General features: G+C 37.0%; 1 protein-coding gene and 1 pseudogene across 1 annotated transcript; one reads left to right on the top strand and one right to left on the bottom strand.

Moving 5' to 3' along the window:
• Positions 1-9237: 9237 nt before the first annotated feature.
• LOC107145955 (olfactory receptor 150-like) lies at positions 9238-10176 on the bottom strand. Its single transcript, XM_015490009.2, has one exon. The coding sequence runs from the start codon at positions 10168-10170 to the stop codon at positions 9238-9240; it is 933 nt and encodes a 310-aa protein (XP_015345495.1). The 5' UTR covers positions 10171-10176.
• A 10247-nt stretch (positions 10177-20423) lies between these two features.
• LOC107145639 lies at positions 20424-21999 on the top strand (annotated as a pseudogene).
• Positions 22000-22448: the final 449 nt, after the last annotated feature.

Genomic DNA, 22448 nt, shown 5'->3' with positions numbered 1-22448 from the left:
ATAGCAACAGCATAAAAAGCACTTACCCAAATATTACAGTTGATGGAGAAAGATTGAAAATTTCAAATTGTTGAATAGGATAAGATGTCCACTCCTTACCCTTTTATTCAACTTTGTACTAGTAGATCTAGTTAGGAAAATAAGGCAAGACAATAAAATTACAAAACATCCTGATTGGAAAAGAAAATGTGACACTATCTCTATGTTTAAATGTCAAAATCTTGTTACAGAAAAGCATAATGAACATATGAATAAGAAAAAATAATTATTGGAAATATTTTTTATTCTTGAGCCTAGTTTTAGGGTACAAAGTCAGCATAGCAATTCAATTGATTTTACACATTTGCAATTAACAAAAACAACTCTATTTATAATACCATAAAAAGAATAAAATTCTAAGGAATTAACTAAATAAAAACAATGAAAGTTATTGTACTCAAAATTGCTAAATTTTCAATAGAGTTGTTATAAGGGTTTCATGAAGATGCAACAGGAAAAAATGTATTTTTCTCAACTATTATGGACAAAATAGCTTCATGAACAGAATTAATTTGAAACTCTTTCTCATATCACCCACAAAAATGAACTCAAAATGGGTCATAGGACTAAATGTAAGGCATGATAGAAATGTTAGAAAAAAATAGTCTAAATAATTGTGGCTTTGGACTTGATAGTAATTTCTTAGATAAGTACCAAAACCAGAGACTACCATAGGAAAAAATAAAGTGAATATCATGATAAAGATAAATGATAATATCAGATTAAAGATAGGTAGGTGTTCTGTAGACTGGTAGGTTATGACTTGAACAAAGAGATTTTATGACAGTATATAAAATTGGTAATATATTTTCAATGTATATTTAATTTCCTGAATACTAATATCAAGGAAGAGTTTGTGGTCAGGATCCATAATGAATACTTAACAATTTAACAATGAAAAAGTCAAGAACCTATTTTTAAAAGTCAGAGAATTTTAATAGACATTAAATCTAAAAAAGATACATGAATGAGTAATAAATACCTAAAATATGTTCATTATCATTAATTGTTAAGAAAATTCAAATGAAATCACAGTGATAAAACATTTCATATTGTTTTAATGAGCTTTTCACTATTGTGACCAAAAGATCTTATAAGAATTATTTTAGAGAAGGAAAAGTTTATTTGAGGCTCGTGATTCCAGAGGTCTCAGTCTACAGACTCCAATGCTCTGGGCCTGAGGTGAGGCAGAACATCAGAGCAGACAGGCATGATGGAGGGAAGTGACTCATGACATGGAATTCATGAGAGTGAGAGAGAGAGAGAGAGAGAGAGAGAGAGAGAGAGAGAGAGAGAGACCATTTAGTGGGGTCAAAATTTATACTCCAATATCATGCTTCCAATGACCTGCCTCCTCAAGTCATAACCTACCAGTCTACAGTTACCACCCAATTATCTCTATCAGGGGACTAATACACTTATTAGATTAAGGCACTTATAACATAAATGTTTAACCTCTAAACTTTTTGCATTGTCTCACAAATAAGGTTTTGCAAGTTACCTAGTATCTAAATCATAACACACATCCATCAGGAAAGCAATGATCAAAACTAGAGATTAAACACAGGTGTTGGCAAGAATGAGAAGAATTGTGAACCTTTATCCATTTTATCCATTACTGGTGGGACTGCAAAATGGAACAAACTGTAAGGAAAACAGTTGTGGCAGTTCTTCAAATTCTGAAATGTAGAGTTACCTCCTGACCCAGAAATTTCACTGCTGTGTAAAGTACTCACAAGAAATGAAAACATACATCCATAACAAAAAGTTATATGTGAGTGTCCAGAGCAGCTCTGCCTATGAGAACCAACAAGTGAAAGCCACTCAAATGCTCATTTAGGAATGAATAGACAAACAAAATGTAGCATATTCTTATAATAGATCTTTATTCTTCAATAAAAAGTCACTGAGAGATGGAACATCATGAATACACCTGAAACACTTTAAGTGAAACAATGCATATAGAAATGAGCATATGATGATTCCATTGATGCAAAGTATCCACAATGGAAAAATTCACAGGGACAGAGAGTAGCTTAGTGGCTTCCAGGGATTGTGGGCACTGAGGGGCTGAATGGGACTGCTGATGGGTATAGGTTTTTGTTTGGGGTGTGATGAAGGTGTCCTACAATTAAAAAATAATGATGTGTGGGTAACTACATGAACATACAAGAATCACTGAATTGAACAGTTGAAAAAGGTAAACATCAACTAATTTCAATAAATGTTTTATACAAATTAAAATGAATACAAAATAATAATTACATCATGCTGAACACAAACAGTATTTCATTATAAATCACTCATCACTCACTTTTTACTGTTCTGTAAACCTTGATATTCACCTCTGTATTTTTTCAACTGTGTCCCTCCAAACAATGTACAAATCTCTCATGTTATACACAAATTATGCTATGTAGTCTCAAAACATGAAAATTGTAGCATTTTCTAGTTATTGTCTATTAAGAAATTGCAGACACAAAGTAGAAACACAATTAAAAATATTATTTCTATGTCTTTATCAGAGAAAAATCAAAAAAGCTAAAAATAGATCTTAAGCAAGATTGAATCACAATAGAATTGTAAAATTGTCAGAAATACACAACAGATTTAAGTGAAGTACTATGAATATTCTTCAGGATATCAACTCTCTGAGTTTCCATTTGGTCATCTCCTTCAGATCACAATTTTCTCTAATTCTGGGCCAATTCTATTCCTCACTAGAAAAGCTGAAGTATGTCTACAATAGTAAATTGTTATTTCATGATGGAGATAAAACGTGGCTAATTTTGTTAACCCAAGGCTGACAGTTTTCTTGTTATCTTTCTTAAAACTTACTTTTTTATTTTACTACATTTTCTGATTATACCTGTAATAACAAAGTGGAGCTCCCATACTAGGGTAATTTGAATGTCCTCAAAATTCCATGTATTGTAAACTTGATGCCCAATGTCAATTGTGTTGAGAATTAGGACTTTAAAGAAGAGATTTTGTCATGAGATGAGTGGATTAATGGTGTTTTGAGAGTGGGTTAGTTATCATAGTTGTGGGTTCCTAATTTAAGGAAAAGATGAGCTACTTCCTTCTCTCTCTCTCTCTCTCTCTCTCTCTCTCTCTCTCTCTCTCTCCAGTTCTTGAATTCCACTATGTGATTTTGTGGCAAGAGACCCTTGCCAGATGTGATCTTTTGACCTTGGATTTTCCGGTCTTCTGAACTTTGAGCCATATGTATTTCTGACTATTCTACTTTACCTCATCTGTGGTAATTATTTATTGATTTTTGTTCTAGGGTTGAAACTCAGTGGTGTTTAACCACTGGGCAATATCCCTATGCCTTTTTTTGTTTTATTTTGAGACAGGATCTCACTAAGTTGCTTAGGGCCTCTCTAAGTTGCTGAGGCTAATCTTGAATTGCAATCCTCCTGCCTCAGCCTTCCTAGCCTTTGGGAAAACAGATGTATGCCACCATGCCTGGCCAGTCTGTGGTATGCTACTATTACAGCACAAAACAGACTAAGAAATCTCCCCTCCATATTTCTGATTCTTTACATTTTGTTCTCGACTGCTTTTTCTGTGTTCTGGCATCTCAAAAGGCTGTCCTACTAATATTGGTCCCCAACAAATAAGCTACATTATCTCTGGCCTGATTGTTTCAATTTTGACAGCTGTTTTGTGCTCTGACCCATTCCATGGATTGAGATCCCCCCAATGCATCAGTGTGATTCTGATGCATGATCTTAATTCCTATCACTTCCTGTTCTGCTCTACAAAAGTGTGTGTGTGTGCATGTACACACACAAACACCTGGGTGTGTGAATGTCTTAGACTCCAGAGGGAATTACCAAATAACCTATTCGTCATAAGTGGTTTTGGCTTTATTTGTCAGATCCTTCTTGGAGAGCTTGGACCAAACGCAAAATAACAAAACAGTGTATGGGCAAAAAGATTGTTTTTGTTTCCTAACACTTTTCTTTAGGAAGAATTAATATACAAGTAACTGTACATATTTATTGGATACCATTTGTTCAATTTGGATCTAAGTCCCATAATACTATCATGTTCAAAATAATTGATATATTTCCTCCTTCTAAAGTTCCCATATGTACTTTTGTGATTTTTGTTGGTTTTGATTATGTTTTTTATTTGTTAAGAATATGTAATATGAGATCTGTCTTCTTAAAGTATGGAAATGCACAATATCATCTTGTTAACCATAGGTAGCATACTCAATAGAACATCTTTAGAACTTGTTCATCTAGCATAAGTAAATGTTTATTCCCATTGAACATACTCCCTATATTTCCTATTCTACCTTACACTCCTGCCTGCTTCCTGTTATTTTATTTTCTGCTTCTCACTTTGACCATTGTAAACACAAAGTATATGCAGATTTTGTTTCTTTGGACATTTACTGTATTAATAGAGTGAAAATATGGGATAATCCTGAGTTATCCTGAGTTTTGTAAACTTTCTTATAAATTCTTTGTAGTAGTCTTCTGGACACAAATTTTGGATGTGGTGTAGATGAACATAGAGAGCAACATATCATAGTTAGGTGAAAATGGGGAACAATAATCATAAGGTAAGATATCTTAAGTTATAAATTCAGAAATATTATGTTTAGATTGCTTTGAAAATCAGAAGAAATCTATTTATCTATCTCTATCTATCTATCTATCTATACACATACATATGAAAGATAGGGAGAATATAGTTTTAAATATCAATAACTTGGATGATGCCACAAAGGGAATAATTTAAAAGATACAGAAAATAATAATGAAATTATATGGAGTTAATAATTCAAGATTACTATTAGGCTGAGGACTAAAGCAAATTAAATAGTGATAAACAAAATATTTGTTGTGGGTGTGCAGCATAAAGAGATTAGTAGAGAGTATCTGCTCTCAGAATGTTGGGTGCTAGAAGAGGTCAGAGAGACTGACTAGACACTGCGGGGACTACCTTGAATGGGCAGATGCTACAGGACAAAGCTATTATGGTTGTAGGCCAGAATGAGAGTCAGCGAAAGTAGTAAACAAAGAAAATGTTTGGTTTTCTTCTTCTGTGTTCCGACAAGTATTCCATGGAGTGACTATTACATGCAAGGACCTTTTAGTAAGCCCTTAGTTTTAACTCATTATTTCTTCTGTTTCTCTTCTTTCAGGTTATCCTGTGAAATCCTACTTAATAGTTAAGGCCCTTTGGTTAAGATCTTTAATAGTGACACCACAGTTAATAAGATCAAATTCTGTGTGTCCATAAGATGTTATTTTGATTCTCTGTAGCATGTGGTAATTCTGGATTCACTGATTTATTTAACAGCCTTTCTTCCATACTTAATTGTAAATTCATTACAGTGCTGGCACAGTGCCTTGCATATCACAAGTCTCAATAAAAATTGAGCAATAAATTTATTGTAAGAAGCACAGACTCGAGTTAATACAGATTCAAAATGAATGAACAAAGCCCTCACCCTGCCTGATTTGAAACAGTTAAACAAAAAAGGGTTTGCCGTGATTTCACACTGCACAGGACAGGAAGGTAATATGGGAATATGTGGTCACCAGATATGTAGTCTTACAATGAAAATAGTAAAAGACATAAACAACCATGTCCCCATCTCCTGAGACAGAAATCGCAACAGAAGATTCTAATAGTCAAGGTCTGGGATTCAGACATACCCCTCCTTCTTCCCAGAGTGTCCAGTGTTGTGTATTTTTCTTCTCAGTTGATCTGGAGGAAAAGGATTTTGATGATCTGAGGAAGTATCAGACCAAAGGTATCCATTGCATCACTAATCCTGATCTCTGCTGAAGTTCCTGCCCAAAGCCACTTGCCACTTGGCAAAAGTTGGCTGATGTGATGATTTTATGTACTGTGTAGAGATAATCAGAGTCTGATTAGGAACAAACAATGATAATGACCTCCCACTGGACTCTCATCCCACAAGTGCCTACTCTGAGGATAATCAACAATTAGGATTTTCTTTTCTCATTTTGGTTCTCAAGCATTTAGTATTTTCAATATTCTTATTTGACTCTGGATTTTAAAAAATATATGAAAGGTATTGTTGGAGTTCTAGTGAATTTTATGATGTTATTTAAAAATTAAAAATTTCAGGAGTATTTTGAAACACTGAATGAATTCTCTAAAGTTATTTTTTTGAAATAAAAATATAAAAGTACAACATATAAGCAAACTTTCTAAGATCTGTTTCTATTTTCATTCATCTGTACTAATTGTATTCAATTAATGTCATAGATCCCAAAACCAGTATTTCTTACACATGAAATAAAAACAGCTTCCATTTAATTCTCTGCTAAAATTCTGTATATTGATACATACCTGCAAGAAGTGCCTAACAAGACTAGAATGAAAAAATGCCCTAACTTTTTCCTCATGAGAAATAAAAGAAATTTTGAGGAATAATAAAAATGGGTTATAGAAATTACTTTCTTGTAAACTTTTATGGAGTAAAATTTATTTAATATTTTTATCCAATGTTCATGAAATGTTACGTAATTTTGAAACAGCAAGTTGAACTATTTTTATAATTAAATTTACTCTGAAATTCATTATATTTTTCCAGATATGGACCTTTAATTTGGTGTTCAAAGGTATTTCAGGAATTGTTAAAGTCTATCATTTAAGTTTTTAAGGGCAAACATTTAGTAAAATAATTTATAGTCCAATAAAATATGTTGTTCATCAATAATGATCAAACCTTAGGACCAGAAACAGGATGTATATGTAACCAAAAGTTTTAATAATTGAAGATAACACAACAGAATATTCTTTCACAAGATAATATGATAAGCTTGTGTTATATTCTCAAATACAGTTTGTCTTTCATTTCTCTGATACAAATGTATTAATTTAAAATTAATTTTTATATGTACACAAGTTTTTCACAAGATTAGACATTTTTATGAGTAGAACCAACAAGCAATCATTAATGGTAAGTCAAACCAGTGGAGACATCATTATTTAATGTGTGAATGAACCAGAGATATGTCCATTTATTGCCTGGGGTGGTGAGAAATGCCTGAGCATTAAATACTTGTGTTTATGTTTGAAAGGTATAAAAATATCCAAAGACAAAATGAAATCAGGAAGCTATGACAGGGTAGGAAAGCTGTGAGAATGAAGCCAAGTTCTTAGAAATGAGCAGAGTTTTTGAGGCATTATAGGGACTTTGTTGCTTGATATGGCTTGCACCTTACTAGTAGATATTAAAAGATGTGAAATCGTATATTTTTATGTTAGTATTTAATATTCCTTGTAGAAGAAATGCTAATACAAAATTTAAAACTCTAGAGAGAACCAAATTGAGTCATCTCTGATTTAATACAAACATTGAATAATGGTTCATTCCTGATAGTCATTCTTTCTTTGTTCCTGAAAGAATAACACCCTGAGTCTTAGTTTGTCACGTTGCCAGATACCCACAGCATTTCTCAGCCCTATTTCAGCTACCAAGTCTGTGTGTGTGATTAAGTCCTTATCAAAGCGATATAGGTAGAGGGGAGGTCCATTTTTTCCAGTCACTATTCTTAAATTCAGGGGACATTCCCTTCTCTTTCCATATGATATCTGCCTGATGACCAGGTGGTGGAACTGAAGGAAGCATCTGGAGACATTACCTGATGGAAGCAACATGTAGTGTAGTAGAGCAACAATTTAAAGGAAACAATATCTGTGATAAGCAACAGAACCTCTCCTGATTCACCTTCTGGTTTAAGGCAACATTCTCTGTGTGTGTGTGTGTGTGCGCCCGCGCGCGCAAAACGCAAACAATGTTTTATGCCCATTAGATAAGACAAATGATTCTAAAAATGAAACAAACGTAACTGACTTGAAATGCTCATATTGGGTAAAGAAGCAGTGGCAAGTGCTCTGCCTGTGGGCATAGCATAGCATAACAGAGAGCAAGAGAGAGGCTCATGATGTTACTTGGAGGCATCAGGCTTGTCTCCTTCATGCAACATATTTTTCAAGGCTTTGAAGCTTAGAGGTGTAAGAGAGAACATAACCCTGACATTTCATTTAGAAGTGGCTCTTACATAAAATAGATATATCTGGTCTCCATGAATCTTTGAGACTGTTTTAGGGAGACCGTAGGAGAAAACATCTTTGTGCTACTACCACCATCAGGAGAAGGCAGGGATGCTGAGCAGCTGATGGATGCCGTTAAGACTACCGAGGCTGACAAATGGGGACAATTACCTCTCAGGAGAACTAGTTTTCTGTCTGCTGTTTTCAAGAGCACCAGTAGGAAGTTACTTGGGCATGAGAGAATAAAGGAATTTTTTGACACTAAGTCACATTTTTGGCTCCCTCACACAATTTATTTTTCAAGAATGGGTACTGATTTGGAGGTTAGGAAGAGTACTTTTCATTAGTCAGAATGCAAATTGTACAATTTTAACTTTCCTATATGAACAAATAGCCCATATGAATGCAATAGTAAAACAATGACACTTCTAAATGAGAAATTCTAAAACACAGATGGAGAAAAAAGGCATGATCTCTACTCCAGCAAGGAATTTTGTAAAATAAATAAATAAATATGTATATATACAAACACTATATTCAGTCTTGTTTATCATTGGCTATCTCTTCCATGACATAGCCATCTCCTTCTGGATCAGGAGTTCTCATCACCCATCATTTGACTCAGATACCTAATACACTTCTACATGCTTGTCAGAATTAGGGATTATACTTTTATATTCCAAATAGAATAAATTATTTATTTTAGATTTGAAACTTTCAGAAATGTTTGCCAATATACTTAGGTAAAAAGCAAAATACAGAAACTATTGATAATATTAAAGAATATGACCAAATATATATATTCGATGAGTGAAGCTAAATGAGTATTATCTGAAAAGATATATGTTACAAACATAAACAACCATTATTAATCCTCTGGAGGAATTTGAAGAAATTTTGACAAATATTTAGAGGTGATACGGGTTATTTGGAGTAGATGGAATCTGGAGTTTCCAGGAAGGGCATTGTGCTGCATGAGTCTACTCCTGGGAACCTAATTTAACTTTGGTGCTGCTCTTCCAAACAATAGAGAACTATCAGTAGTTTTATTTCTTGTGAATATTCATTGCGCTCTTTGGACTATTTTATTACCAAACATCCAGAAATTGTAAATTTTTTCTAAAACAAAATACTCTTTCTTTATAGAAAATTTCTTTTTCCAAGGAGCTTACTTAGGGCCACTTTGACATCTTTATTCCTCAGGCTGTAGATCAGAGGATTCAGCATGGGCACAATAATGGTGTAAAACACAGATGATATTTTCCCTTGGTCCATGGAGCTGACTGATGATGGCTGAAGATACATGAATGCAGCAGATCCAAAGAAGAGACAAACAGCAGAGATGTGGGAGCTGCAGGTGCTGAAGGCTTTGGCTCTGCCCTCAGTGGAGCGAATGCGCAGGATGCTGGCTATGATGAAGATGTAGGAGCTAAGGATTGTCATGGTTGGAACAAAGATATTAAATGCACTGATGCACAAACCTACTATCTCATTTATAAAAGTACTGGAACAGGAGAGCTCCAATAGTGGATAAAGATCACAGGCATAATGGTTTATTATAGCTTCACAGAAAAGCACTCTTAGCATGCAGACTATGTGAGCTGTGGCATCAATCAAGCCCACAGTATACACCCCAACTACCATCCAACAACAGACTTGAATAGACATGGTTACCTTGTAAAGCAAGGGGTTACAGATAGCAACATAGCGGTCATATGCCATTGCAGCCAACATGTGACACTCTGCAATTGCAAAAGTTGCAAAGAAGTAGAGCTGAGTCATGCATTCAGCATAGGAGATGGTGTTTTTCTCCATCACAAAGTTCACCAGCATTTTGGGTGTGATTACAGTAGAATGGCAGAGGTCAATAAAGGAGAGACTACTGAGGAGATAGTACATGGGAGTGTGCAGGTGAGAGCTGAGCCCAATCAGTGTGATCATGCCCAGGTTCCCTACCACTGTGAACACATAGACTCCTAGGAAGAGAATGAAGAGGGGCAGCTGGAGCTCTGGTTTGTCTGTTAATCCAGCCAGGATGAACTCAGTCACTATGGAATGATTTTCTTCTGCCATTTTCTTCTGGGAATTCTAAATAGAGAAGATTTTTTTTCTGGTAATTAAACATTATCAATCCATTTCATAGTGAATTTTGAAACAGTTTAAGCCTTTTCAGTCATGTCTCTTGTTTTCTACCAGTACTTCATCTATCTCATCAAAGATTTTGAGATACCAGTAATGTGTATTTTAAATAATTCATTTTAAATAATTATCAAATAGAACTATTTATATTTTTGTTCTATGCCTTATGATTTGTTGTTAATAGTACCCAGTCTTTAATCTCCCACAGAACTGTTCTTATAACTAATAAAGTAACTAATAAGGTAACAAAAAAAGAAAAAGCACCTATATGAATCTCCTCAGTCTATATTGCTCATAATGGCAAATTACTGAAAGACTTTACCTTAAATATAATTAAACAAGACAAGATATCCACTCTCTGCCTTGTTATTCCATGTTATTTTACTGAAAATAATCTACTAGTAGAATATTCAAATATTTCCTTGGGACTTAAATTGTTTAGAATTTAAATTTAAATAGGAGATATTTAAACATTGTTAATAGTGTAATTTTTGAAAACTTAGAGTCATAAAACTAAAATATTTAATTACTACAACTTTTGGGGATTTATATGTAGAAATTTGTATTTAAAAATAATAATTATGGTAAGAATATTTAGCATTAATTAACCTTCTTCAACAGATTTGTAAATACACTGTACAGTACTGTCAAATATAGCAGAACATGTTCATCATTGTATCTCTGGAATACCATATTAGTATCACGTGTTATTGGAATCAAACTTTCAAATGCTCTAAAATGAATATTTTGTCCTAAGACAATTATCAGCCTTTTCTAATAATTCCAGAATGCAATCATTGCAGTGAATCTGCATTTCTATCTAAATTCCATGCGCAATGAAAGGAATTCAGATTTTCACTAAAGTGCAGTGTTTTCTAATTCCTCATCTAGGATAAATAGAATGAGAAGTACCATCCTCATGATTAATGGCAACCGCTCATTCATTGTCTATTGCTGGAGTGAAAAAATGTAAAAGATAGATGGAGGTAGAGGTCAAGGGAAGATAATGAACTTTCCCAAGTACAGGGAACATCGGAGAGTCAAGAATAAAGTTCTATGACACAAATAAGAGAATATGAAAAGCAATGAATGTAAAAATACCTAAAATAGGACAAAACTATTCACACACCATAGCCTGTTTAAGATACATTTGATCATGCATGTTGGTTCATGAGATAATAAATTACAGAATATTGTCACAATATGTTAATGCGACGTATTTACTTTCCTGCTGTCATGGCATTGAGTCTCTAGGGACTACAAGTATTGTATTGGTGGAATCTTTGAGTCTTAGGACCTTTTTGTGTTTCTTGTTGGAAAAAAGTTGGCATTCTTTAAACTCCCCCCCCCAATCCCCCACCCGGTCTGCCCCAGACTAGTGTTGTCTTTTCCCTGTGGAGGATCATCTGAACTTGAAACCAGTTTACATTTGTGCAAAACCAAAGAGAGAGTGTGGCCACTAGGTGGCGCCCATGATCTGAAGTAGCCATCTCTACACAGGCCTAGTTGGAGGTCTCTGAACAATTGAGTTAGGCTCAATTAATAGAAAGGAGGAACAGGATACCTGTCACGCAGAGGTTTTAACGTATTCCTTTGAAAAGATGTTTAACAAGAGAGAGAAATTTTCAAAATAATATGTGATATTTCAGCTGCGAAAATGCAGGGGATAAGTAGAGACGTAGGCAGGTGCCTGAAATTATGATAGGTTAAGTGAATGGGAAAATAGTGTTGAAAGTCTGGGACATTCCTATAATGGTGCTTGATGAATGGTGCATAAATACTTGTTATTGATTAACCCAGATAACTTTTCCTCCAAGAATTGCTATAAAGATTAAATATGGTGATATTCATAATACACTTTGGAAATGATAAAGAATTTTACTGCTGTCTGGAGGAGAGGAGTAATAGGAAATGGTGATTAGAAAAGATAAGATTTTTAAGGTTGGAGGGAACATTTGTTTGTAAATCTAGAATAGATTTTTCTTATTAGTTTGTGACATTGATTTCCCTTAATTTTGCTTATATCAAAAATAGGGATCAATACGATTGTTCAGTGTATTAAACACAGTAAGGTTTTGTGAGGCACTTAATAAAATGTTTGGCATTTTGCAGGTGCTATTTAGTGCTATCCCAGAGAGTTCTATTTACTCCTTCATTCTGAGCAAGGGAAAGACACTCTTGCTGCTCTGGGTTAATATGGGTATGAGCAAAACTGGCATTGATAGCACAATTTGGGGAAATTTTTAAAAATACACTTTGCTTCCCATGGAGATTACTTAATTTTCTGGGGCTCAAAAATATGTATATGGTGGAGAAGACTGGGAACCACTGCTTAAGTGCCTATTGTGTCCCCCACAGTCCACATGCAAGTCCTGCTCCAATTCATTTAAAACAGTGAAATATGAATTATGTTGGAAAATTATATCCTGATGCACAAGGGGAGAGAAGAGTCATATTGTTGAGGCTCAAGCAAAATTCACATGATTTCTTTAAGTTATAGACTCAGAGTAAAGAAAGCCTACATGAAATTTCTCATGAAAATAACACTATTGCAACCTGAAATTTAAATTAAAACAATGTTTATATTTATAACTTCAAATGTTATTTTTAAATCACTAAATATTCCATCTTACTATTTCTGCACTCACAACTAGAGAGTTTCATAGGCCTCAGAGACACATGGAATCAAGTATAATAATGTAAATAGTAATTTACGGGACACCCATAATAAAAAGACCACTTTCATAGAAGATTGAACTCAAACTCTATCATTTTTCTATGAGATGTACAACATGGCATAGCCAAAAGAATTTGAATTAAAGGTTTAAAGGCCCAAGTTCAAATCCTTTTTTAGATGGTGTGACTTTAGACTAGTAGTTCATCATCTCTACGATTCTGCTTCTCCCTGTAATGAAGCAGAAAGCTTTCCCTGCACAGGTAGTCTCACCCTTAACTACTCAGTCAAAATTTATCATTCCATCCAGGATATTTTGAGAGTAAGAGGAGATAAAATTAATAACTTAAACAGAATGATAAGGGTAAAATGGGGAAGTTCAGGCCAACCACTGAATACGTTTTCTTTATTGGCTTCTCATTTGTGTCCTACAAGTCAGTACTTTGACATTCACCACCATAATGCTGTTCCCTGAGCATGTGGGATATTCCTAAAATTGTACTCTGCACACAGTAGACACCCATTAAGTGTTTGTTTTTCTTTTTTTTTTTTTTTTTGGTACTAAGATTTGAACTCAGGGGTGCACAAACACTAAGCGACATCCCCAGCCCTTTTTATTTTTTTTCTTTTGGTACTGAGGTTGAACCCAGGGACACTCGACCACTGAGCTACATCCCCAGCCCTTTTCTATATTTTATTTAGAGACAGGTTCTGGCTGAGTTGCTAAGTACCTTGCTAAGTTGCTGAGACTGGCTTTGAACTAATAATCCTCCTGCCTCAGCCTCCCAAGCTGCTGGGATTACAGGCGTGCGCCACAGCGCCTGGCTAAATGTTTGTTTTTCAAAAAATAAGATAATATTTACCTCCCCACGGAGTGCAAATATGAAGATGTTCTTAAAACATTTTGATACATAAGATATGAAATAAAATGGTTCATATCACTACATTTATTATGGAAGTCCCATGCTGATGGATTTGGAAAGTATCTACATTGAGAGGAGAGTTATGTCTTAAGCTCAGTGGCATCACTAGAGGAGACAGGATAAGGCCAGCTCAAACTAAGACTGGAGGCCAAACCTTGGGAAACACACTACATTTCAGGAAAATAAAATGAAAATGGAGGAATTTAAAAAGAAATGTATTCATTCCTCAGAAAATAAAAAAGCAAGTTTTTAATTTTTTTATATATGACAGTGGAGTACATTACTATTCATATTACACATATAGAGCACATTTTTCATATCTCTGGTTTTATACAAAGTATATTCACATCAATTCATGTTTTCATATGTGTACTTTGGATAATAATGTCCATTATATCCCACCATCATTTCTAATCCCCCACCCCTCTGCCCTATCTAGAGTTTGTCTATTCCAACCAAGCTCCCCCTCCCTACCTGACTATGTAGGAAAAGTTTTTTAATATCTTTGTTTCATTAAGTTACTATTTGCACCACATCAGGGAACTTATTCAACTAATACTTAATCCTCAGCAATTTTGTGGTGCTTGGAATGTGACAGCTGTTGAATTGATTAGGAGAGAGCAAAAAACTAATAAACAATTGTATTCCCACGTGCTATTTGCTGGAGAGAGGGATTGGGGAATAGACCCTTGCCATCACATCAGAAACCGATGCGCTGAGTCATGAATCCTGCACCCCAAGTATTCAGAATGAGGTTGAGAAACATGAGAATTTCTGAGTACTTACATGATCAAGAAGGTCATACTGGCTCAACAAATAGAAACAAAATTTCCCCTCCTTTTATCTTACTTTTTTTTGATAGGACAGTGGGGATGTCCATTCTGAATGTGTCTCTTTCCTAGAAGTCATGGAATTGAGCTTGAATTTTCTAGCTGATGACCTCAAGTGGTCCTTTTCATTTGCAAACAGAAAGTGAATTCTCTATGTGCTAGGTTAAAGAGTGATTTCCTCCAAGTTAGTGGAAACAAAATTATTTTGTACATCTTAGGGATTTTAAATGGTTTCATGGTCCCTCTGATGCCTCTGCTGTGACATATCCCAAGACTCCATAAGCAAGAGCTCTGTGAGCATAGGGAGCAATTAAGTGCTGAATGATGAAATAGTTCTAGAGCTACAAGTTAATACACAGTAATCAAGATAATCTTCCAAGGAATTAGGAACCAATAGCTTGTGAATCTCACCTGACCACTCATTTCTCTGTTTTGGGCAGATATCTCATTGAAGCTTTGTTCTCTATAAGCCTGGGGGAATTTGGCTGTCTATTCTTCCATTTTTCCTATTTTCCCCTATTCCTTGTCTCTTGTGGTTTCTCATTTCCCATGGGCCAGTACTCAATTGCAAGGTGACACCTGCTTTAAGGCTGGTGGGAAATGCCTTTATTCTGAACAGCTGTGGAATTGGCTCTACTTGGTATGGTTACTAATCTATAAAAAATTGATCATCAATATTAAAGTATATCCAGCAAGGCCAAAGCATAAGATCATACTTTTGTGTGTAGATACTTCACTAAAGTAGCCTCTCTTTGTTTTGGGTTGAACTAAACTCATGTAATTGCATAATGATGTTTCCCTCCACAACTGGACAAATCACATCTCTGATGGTGTCACCTAAGAGACTCATGGAGATGAAAATTCCCATTTCTCAGTGAAAAGATGTTCAAACCATCATAGCATCATAGCACAATGTATCAATGTCTAACTCAGGAAGGGTGATTCTGGTAGAAACAAGCCTACTACTGCATGCACTGCCAGTCATGCACTGCCAGTCATGCACTGCACAGCACATACAATTATGGAGTGCTGAGAGCCATAGCCAAGTAGGAATGATGCATGGCATTTTTGGTTGAAAGGTGACACCAGCAAGCCATTGAGATGATAAAGATTATGTTAAGATGTGCATTCAATTGGAGATTAGACCCCTGCTGTCCGCCTAGGCCTGCTACTTTGGAGCTCTCCCGGGACTCTGGAGAGTTTCCATTGGTTGGGGAAGTGCAGTAGGAGGGAATTCCGGAGGAGGGAGTTCCTGTTGGTGTAGTGTGTCCAGGGAGAAGGCCGCGTGCGTGGCATTCGCAGGAGTTTTGGAAATAAAGTTTGTTCCTGCTTGAGTGGCTCGTGATTTTGTGCCCAGCCAGACTGCGTCAATGGAGGGTACACAGTAGTTGATAGTAACTACAGATGAATTAGATTGGCTATATATTTACTATACTATATTATTTTTGTTTCTTCTCAGAGGATATCCCCACTATTTGTTTTAAAAGACCCTTAAATAAAACAATGTTCTGTGTTATGCTAGCTCTAGTCTAATATCTTGTCTGTTCAATGAATATCTTGGTTTCATCAAGGGGCCATGTCTGGTGATTAACACAGACCATCTAGGTCTGTGTGAGTACAGTCTGTGGTCTCATAATGACACATTTCTCAGAGCATATCTCATGTTTAAACACACATGATATTTTGTTTTAAGTGCTTTATTACTGGATATTTTCTTCTTTGTTTATTTGCTTATTTATTGAATTTTATCCCCTCCCCTTTACAGTGTGAACTCCAGTTGAGAGAGGATTTCTGTCTGTCCTGTTGTTGGCCATAATGTCAATGTGCAGAACAGTGCCTTGTGTATAGAAGCCTGGTAAAAACATGGGACTCAAAGATTGAATTATGTGTTTTTCTTCCAGAAATTTGATCATAGGACTCATTAAATATTTTATCTGAAAAAAATAAAATTGTCCAGTGTGTTTAAATAAATATGAATAAACACAAAGTAAATAAACAAAAACAAAATAGAATGCAAACAGAACTTTATTAAAGTTCTGTTTACTTATTCATTGTGCCAGGTGTAGAGACTTTTTAAAATATTTTCTTTCTCATAACCAGCTTCATAAGAGTGTTTCCTGATTCCGTTATTTCCAACCAGATTGTCATGTCTGGTCTGTGGTAAAATTTTAGTTCTGTGCTTTTATCCCAGCAAGATCAGATGATGAACTCTTCTCACTTTTCTAGCTTCTCTCTGTTGCTTTCCAGAATCTTTAGCTAAGAGAAAGAAAAATTATGCTCTTTACCCAGATAAGTAAATCATCTCTTCTCACAAATTAATTTGGCATATGTAGTACTAATAAATATCTGCACCAGAATTTAGAAGCTATGAAATAAAATTTGTTCTTATATAGTGCTTTCTATATATGTATATGGGTGTGTGTGTGTGTGTGTGTGTGTGTGTGTATTTACTTTCCTATCCATTAAGATCCATTAGATTGTAAAAACCACCCAGGAAGTTAACTATACCACTATCTTCATGTCACAGATGCAATAATGAATACTTGGAGAAAAAAAAATTCCACAACAAATACATGACAGAGACCCAAATCAAAGCTGGCCATCCACACACATGGTATATACTTAACACAGATTCTCTACATTTATATGACTTTCTTTAAGTTTCAGATTAAATGGGCTCTTTTGAAATACAGAGGATACAAGGAATTTGATCAAGTATACTGTCCTTCATCCAGGTGTACTGCAGGGCTCAGACCTGGGGACTATATTCAGGATCCTCAGGTGAGAGAAGATGTGAGGTGATGGAATTGTGGACATGCTTTATTTGAAGGTGGCAGCAGACTCCTGCATCTTTCCATAGACCTTTTCTATATTCAGGCCAAACAAAGGAGGCCCAGTGCCAACAGGTTACATAAATACCTTCATAAGTGCACACTCACCAGCAGATATTTTTGACCTTGAGTACATATGCTGCATCAGGGTGCTTATGACCTTGACTACATACAAAACAGAGCTGGCTGGAAGTACCAGCAAGGTAGCCTAACTCTAGCCATCTTATAACCACCCCACACCAAGAAAATGAGCACTGATATTCTTGAATTAAGAAGATATTCTTATTCTACTTAAATTATTATATCAAACACTTTATTTACCCTCCTGATGAGACAAACAAGTCACCATTCCTGGAAGGCAGGGTCCCTAGAAAATGGATGCTATCTCAACAAAGTATGTTGTTGGCTCTACCTCTAGGTAGAATGTAGGAACACAGAATTCACATTAAAGATGAGTAATCAATGATAAAAAGCCCCTAATATTCCTAGAAGTGGTACAGGAAGATAGATCCCCCATAGGCAGCCAAAATAAGGGCCTTGAAGAAGGGCAGTTGGGGAGGGGGACATCATCAAACCAAAAGAAGACATCGGTTATGAAAGACATTCCATGACTTGCTACCCTGTGTTTACTACAGTGACTTCTGGGTTAGAACCCCTGTTTCTGTTTGTTAAAGCTTCAACCACAGCACTCCTTGCCCTCACCCCTAGCAATGACTGACCACAAGCATACCCCTATCTGAACTGCTTCCACTTCTTAATTGAGGTGTCAAAAAACACCACATGAGACCTGTCCTTTTAATTATGTAAATAAGGCATTGAAATTATGCACTTCTGAGTGGTATATTAAGCACAGAGCTTGAAGAGTTTGGTCCCTGTTAGTAACCCTTACCCCACCAATCACCTTTGCTGGGCCATCAGATATGCCTTTAAAAAACCCCTAGACAACAGTCACCCATTAGCATCCTTCTCTTAGGGCCCCTCCCCTTCAGGAACTCTGCTTTCTTTCTATTACTCTGATAAATCCTATTACTTTGCTGTCACCCTTGTGTTTGTGGATTTCACTCCTCAAATTCATGAGACAAAGAACCCAATTTCCGAACTCTGTTACATTAGCAGGGCCAGCATAACCAAACCCTTGGTAAAGTCTGTTTACAGGTATGTATATATAAATATTTACATGTATATATTTCTTCTTGTTTTTGTTGTTTGTTTGTTATTACTGATGTACTGTTGCAGCATTTTCACCTAAAAAACAAGCCCCTTCCCGGTGCCTGTCCTCTTAACAGTTCCTTTGGAGAGATCAGGCAGAGGTAAGTCAACATTCTCAATTCTCGGACTTTCCTCTGGATCCACAGGAAAGAAGTTCAAACCTTTAAGAATTTCCCACTGATCCCTTAGTGATATGGTCCCCACTTGATAACTGGTCCCTAGAAGGGGGCAAGGCTTCCAGGGAAATTTAGCCACAGTTGCTTTCACTTTTCAGAGCCCTGGGAACCTCAGGAGGAGGTAGCTGACCCTGCTGCCTGCCCTGGGGGACTCCCAGCCCTGCACCTCAAGCCTGAGGGCCTCCCATTCTGCCTTCCTTTCCCCTGCCCCTGATCTGTTGGTGCCTACCGTAGTCGCAAGTGCCAGAGGTGTGGGACTTAGCCCTGGTGTGTGTCCCCAGGGATTTCTGCAGGTTTGGCTGTTTAGGGGAACCTTGGGGGGATGCCTGGAGGGGGCATGTCGCCATCTTCTGGTAATCCCCATGGCTCCCTTTCCCTTTCCTTACCTCCTTTCTGTTTCTCTCCATCGCTTTTTACTTCTTTCCCTCTCTCTTTCTCTGGGATAAGTGATGTTTTCTCAATTTTATGTAAGTTTGTGTTTTGGAAATGTGGCTTTAAGCTTCCATGCAACTGAATCATTGCAGCCTCTAAGCCCATCTATGTAGAAATTGAAGAGACTGCTGCTGCCTATTTTGTAAATGTCTGAACACTAAAAATATAGGACTGAAAAATTAAAGATAAATCACTCTCTGTTTCTGTGCAGGCCCCACTGTGCAGCCCACATCTCCTCCTGGCTGAAGCCCAGGTTCTCCACTTCTGCCTGCAACAGGTGGTCCACTGGGCTCCTCCCCTGGGAGGAGCAGAATGGGAGGCTGTCAGTCCTGAGGTTTAGGTTTGGGATTCCCCTAGTGCAGGCAGCAGGGTCACCTACCTCCTCCTGAAGTTCCCAGTGCCCCTCCCTGCTGCTCCCCTTCCCTGCCTGCTTCTGACCTGTTAAGCCAGACTCTTGTATGTCTAGTGTCCAACACGGACAAAGCTACCTGGCTCAGAGGAAGCCCTCTCTCTTCCCAGCTGCCTAACATTCAAGGCTTTGACCTTGATCAGCCATTGTGGCCACTCTTTACGCTATTGCAACACACCTTTCTGAACACACACCTGCTGTAGTATAAAAAGGTCACATGTAATTCATATGTTATATGAAAATTCTATTATTTTCATTTTAGAAAGAGAGTACTAAGGTTCAGGAGGGTTAAGTTTATAACACTTATGCTATATTCCTAAGGAGTGGAGTATGGAACATACTTCTGAATATAGGGCACTGCTATTTAAAGCAGCATCAGGGTATTTCAGGGATTTCCTTTTAGTGGGCACTGGTGAATCTTACAGCCTCCCCACCTGTGGTTAGCATTCAGAAGGAGCTTCAGTATTCATATCATCCTGCCTTTCTCTCCACCTACCTACCTCCTAGCTGCAACACTAACCCTCTGATTCCCTCTCTCCACCCCCTAGAGAGAAGCATGCCATACTTCTGTGGCCAACTGTTTTCCACAGCCATGTTGTGTCAGCATATTGCCACCCTATGATCTAATCAGTCTTCAAAAGGAGCCAAGAACATAGCCCAATTCTTGGCCTACAGGAGGCCTTCTACTAAAGCTTTTTGAACTTTTTGATACTGATGTATTCCCAATGGCACTGAAGGGCATCTCTGTGACCTTGTCTATCTATGAGTTTGTGACTGTCCTGTCTGCAATCTTAAACTATGACAATGAGGAGAAAATGCCTTTGGAGGCCTCCTTTGTGTTCCCCATGGATGAAGACTCTGCTGTCTATAGCTTCGATTCCTTGATAGATGGGAAGAATATTGTGGCAGAATTACAGGACAAATTGGAGGTACAAGGATGAGTACTGTATTTCCTCTCTTCTTTTTTTTTCCTTTCTGCACAATCTTTACAATTGCTACAAGTGGCACCTTCACAAAACACGCTGGTTTTGAATGCTGTTTCTTGCTTCTAACTGCTGGTTTCTAAAGTAATTTTTGGGAAAAATCAATTGGAGGCATTCTAACTGTAGCTGGGAACATGCCAAAGTCCATAGTACTGCCATTCCAACAGTCTTTTTTTCTGTGCTCCTAGTCTCTTCATATTAAGTTTCTTTTTTTCATTGCTCATCATATTATCTTTAGGCCCAAAAGAACTGTGAGGAAGCAATGTCCTGGATCTCCATGCCTACATATTGGATGAAGACAGGTACTCTGGGGATGTCTTCTGTTAGAATCTAGGGAACCTCTAGCCTGGGTTGAAGGTGAAGCTCACCCTGAGGTATGTGCACAAGTTGCACCAGGAAGCACATGGGGCCATGTGCTACCTGCTCCTAGCCATTTTGAATCCTAGATACTATCTTTCTGATAAGTACCTGTCCTCCTTGAATAATAGTGGTGGCATAATTGGGAAACTTCTCTTACAGTTATGGGGGTGCCAAAAGTGCTGGCAAGATAACTATTTGCAAGCTTTGGGGACAGTGCGATGATATACAAACTCCTGTTGTCCTTTTGAAGGAACTGTTCTACACACTCAGCCTGGTTGCCACCATCAGCTCCCAGCACGGTATCCAGAGGGTTCGCTCCAACTTCCCTTGGAGTCCATTCAGTTCCTTGCAGATGATAAGACTTCTGCTCTAGTAAATCAGAGGAGTGTTGTTGCCAGGACCCTATTTCTTGGGTGTTGGGTCTTGACTTTGTCCAGCCCTTCCCAGGTGGTCCTTACTTTTCCCTATTAACCCAGAGGGGATGCACTGTGCTCCCTCCTCACCCAGGTTTAATGTGCTGAGTTGTCTCTTGATTCTCCCTTCTGCTCCTGGTCATGCTCACTGGTGGAGGAAGCCTGTGGCCCTCAGCTCTGACCTCAGCTCCAGGAAGAAAAGAGTGATGGTTCCAATCTGGCTCCCTTGCTGGTCCCAAACTCAGGTTTCCATGATTGAAGGATACAAGTTTGACAGGGATGTAGAACTCCCGATTTACTACAATAAGGTTCACAGCCTCCACTCTGCTACTATGAATAGCTATGGACATAGGCATACCCTAGAAGAATCCCGGTGTTTTCTTTCTCTCTTTGTGGTTACTTCCTGGGAAGTGACTCTCTGTCTTGGAATTTCCCTCAAATATCCTTACTTTCATTTCCTCTTTATAGCTGCAGTAGAACACATCAATGTGAAATGCTGAAAGAGCTTCACTTCAGTATGAAAGGTGGCCAAGCATGGTATTTTCCCTTCCAGCAAGACACTCAGTGGCAGCTCCCTAGGTCATATATTTAATCTAGTTGACTTGCTGTTCTCCTACAAAGAAGCACATGACAACATTGAGTAACAGCTTGGCTCAGTAAAAAAATGTTAATGTTATATCCCATGTAGCTTGCCAGTACAGGGGAAAGCAAAACATAATATTATTTTTTAAATATAGAATGGATTTGCTTACTGTGTGTTCAGAACATGATGCCTTTTTAACTTTGAATTTATATTTTAATAAAATAATTGCACAAAAATTTAGGAATTTTTTAAAATTATAATTAACAGTTTAATCTGAGTTCTAGACTGAATTTCCTGTTTCTTTTATCACTTCAGTCCTAAAATGATATTGAGGTAGGTATTACTATCTTGATCTCTCAGATAAGGAAATGAACCTAGCAAGTAAAGGA

The sequence above is a fragment of the Marmota marmota genome, unplaced genomic scaffold (assembly GCF_001458135.2).
Source record: "Marmota marmota marmota unplaced genomic scaffold, marMar, whole genome shotgun sequence".
In the NCBI taxonomy this organism is placed as follows: Eukaryota; Metazoa; Chordata; class Mammalia; order Rodentia; family Sciuridae; genus Marmota; species Marmota marmota.
The sequence above is the reverse complement of the archived record's forward strand: the minus strand, read 5'-3'. Positions and strand labels throughout refer to the sequence as shown.